The 1486-nt window shown below is 43.9% G+C and overlaps 1 protein-coding gene across 1 annotated transcript; it reads right to left on the bottom strand.

Annotated features, from left to right (window-relative positions):
- Positions 1–171: 171 nt before the first annotated feature.
- SARC_11695 (hypothetical protein) lies at positions 172–1101 on the bottom strand (the record flags this gene model as incomplete). Its single annotated transcript, XM_014294213.1, has 2 exons — positions 172–965; positions 1023–1101. 2 exons carry the CDS (start codon positions 1099–1101, stop codon positions 172–174), a joined length of 873 nt encoding a protein of 290 aa, XP_014149688.1.
- Positions 1102–1486: the final 385 nt, after the last annotated feature.

Below are 1486 nucleotides of genomic sequence, written 5' to 3'. Positions count from 1 at the left end.
GATATACATACACACACACACACACACACATATATATATATATATATGTATACATATATATGTACATAATATATATATATATATATATATATAGGAAGCACCTATCAACTAGCTGAGAAATGTTCAAAAGACAAACACGCCGGCGCACGTTTCATGCAAGCTCCACTAATCTTAGATACATACTAACATGGCATAGTTCTCGTGAGCGCCCGGTTCTTTCCACCAATGGTGGCCGCCAATATAAACGAGTCTGTGGCATTTCTTCTCCTCTAGAAACTTGACCCAAAGGTTCTGTTCCAGCGTGCGATGGTACTGCCAATCACAGTGGTGCTTGGCCGACAGTTCTCTCAGGCCAACCTTCTGACCAGCGGCGTTGTTATAACTCGTTTCCAGTGGGTTGCACATGCTCTCCTCAAAGTCGTATGTGCCGTCTTTAGCCACAGCATTCGTACACAGTTGCTTATACCCCTCGTCTGTACTCATAGCCTTGGCTTTCTCTGAACAGACCTCTCCTTCGTCTAAGGTGAGTGGTTTGTGCGTGCGATGGTGGAACATCACATGGCTCTGGTAGTAGAACTGATCCCTTTCTTCATACGGCCGATCCACACGCCGTAGAAACGCCATAGCCAGATGCCGCGCCAGCGAATCCCCTATGACACAGGTATCCTCGAGAATACTATTAATAGCATTCTGGAGCAGGTTGTCTGACTTAAATGTGCAACCGTCAGGCACAGGCGTGTAACACAGTCCCAGCTTTTTGGCTAAACTATTCTGGCATTTACACGTGTGACTGCGTGATAGTAGCGTATCATGTCCCTCGTAAGTAGCTGCCATACACGTGCCATTGGGTTCCCACGTGACAGTAGGCTTCTCCAGCCACGGCTTGTATTCGGAACAAAAAGGTTTCCCACTATTATTACTATTACTATTAAATGTGCCAGTACTATCAGCTGCATCAGATACAGCTCCAGCGTATAGTGAGTTGCGGTTTACAATACAATACACACAATACACACACAAACCGACAGCGAAGACCCATACGCTCCAGTGACCTAACACCTTATGGCACGTACGCGTGATCTTAAAGCTGAACGTTCGCATAGTCGCGCTACTGGAGTGTTTTACCTCCGTATATTTATGTTTTATGTTAAAATGACCGCTATATCTTTACTTGTCAAGCATTTACATATTCCCTCTCACTGGCTCCGTACCTATTATTTATATCAATCCGAGAGATAGTTCCGGTAAGATACGTTCACCCAAAAGTTGAGAACATTGGAATCGGGTTGGGTGGTTTGACCTAAAATTGATCGTGTTTCCTTCTAACGAGAAGTCTCAACACCAGATGCTCTAGAAAACTCAAGACTTCTGATCCACTACGGAACGATTGCTATAAGTGCCGGCAGTAAGTAGAAGGGCGGTGATATACACTATATCAGGATATCTATATATCTAGAGTAGTCCTATAATATTTATTCAATTACTT

Source organism: Sphaeroforma arctica, assembly GCF_001186125.1.
Source record: "Sphaeroforma arctica JP610 unplaced genomic scaffold supercont1.1826, whole genome shotgun sequence".
NCBI lineage: Eukaryota > Ichthyosporea > Ichthyophonida > Sphaeroforma > Sphaeroforma arctica.
Note: the sequence above shows the minus strand (reverse complement) of the source record. Positions and strands in the feature narration are given on the sequence as shown.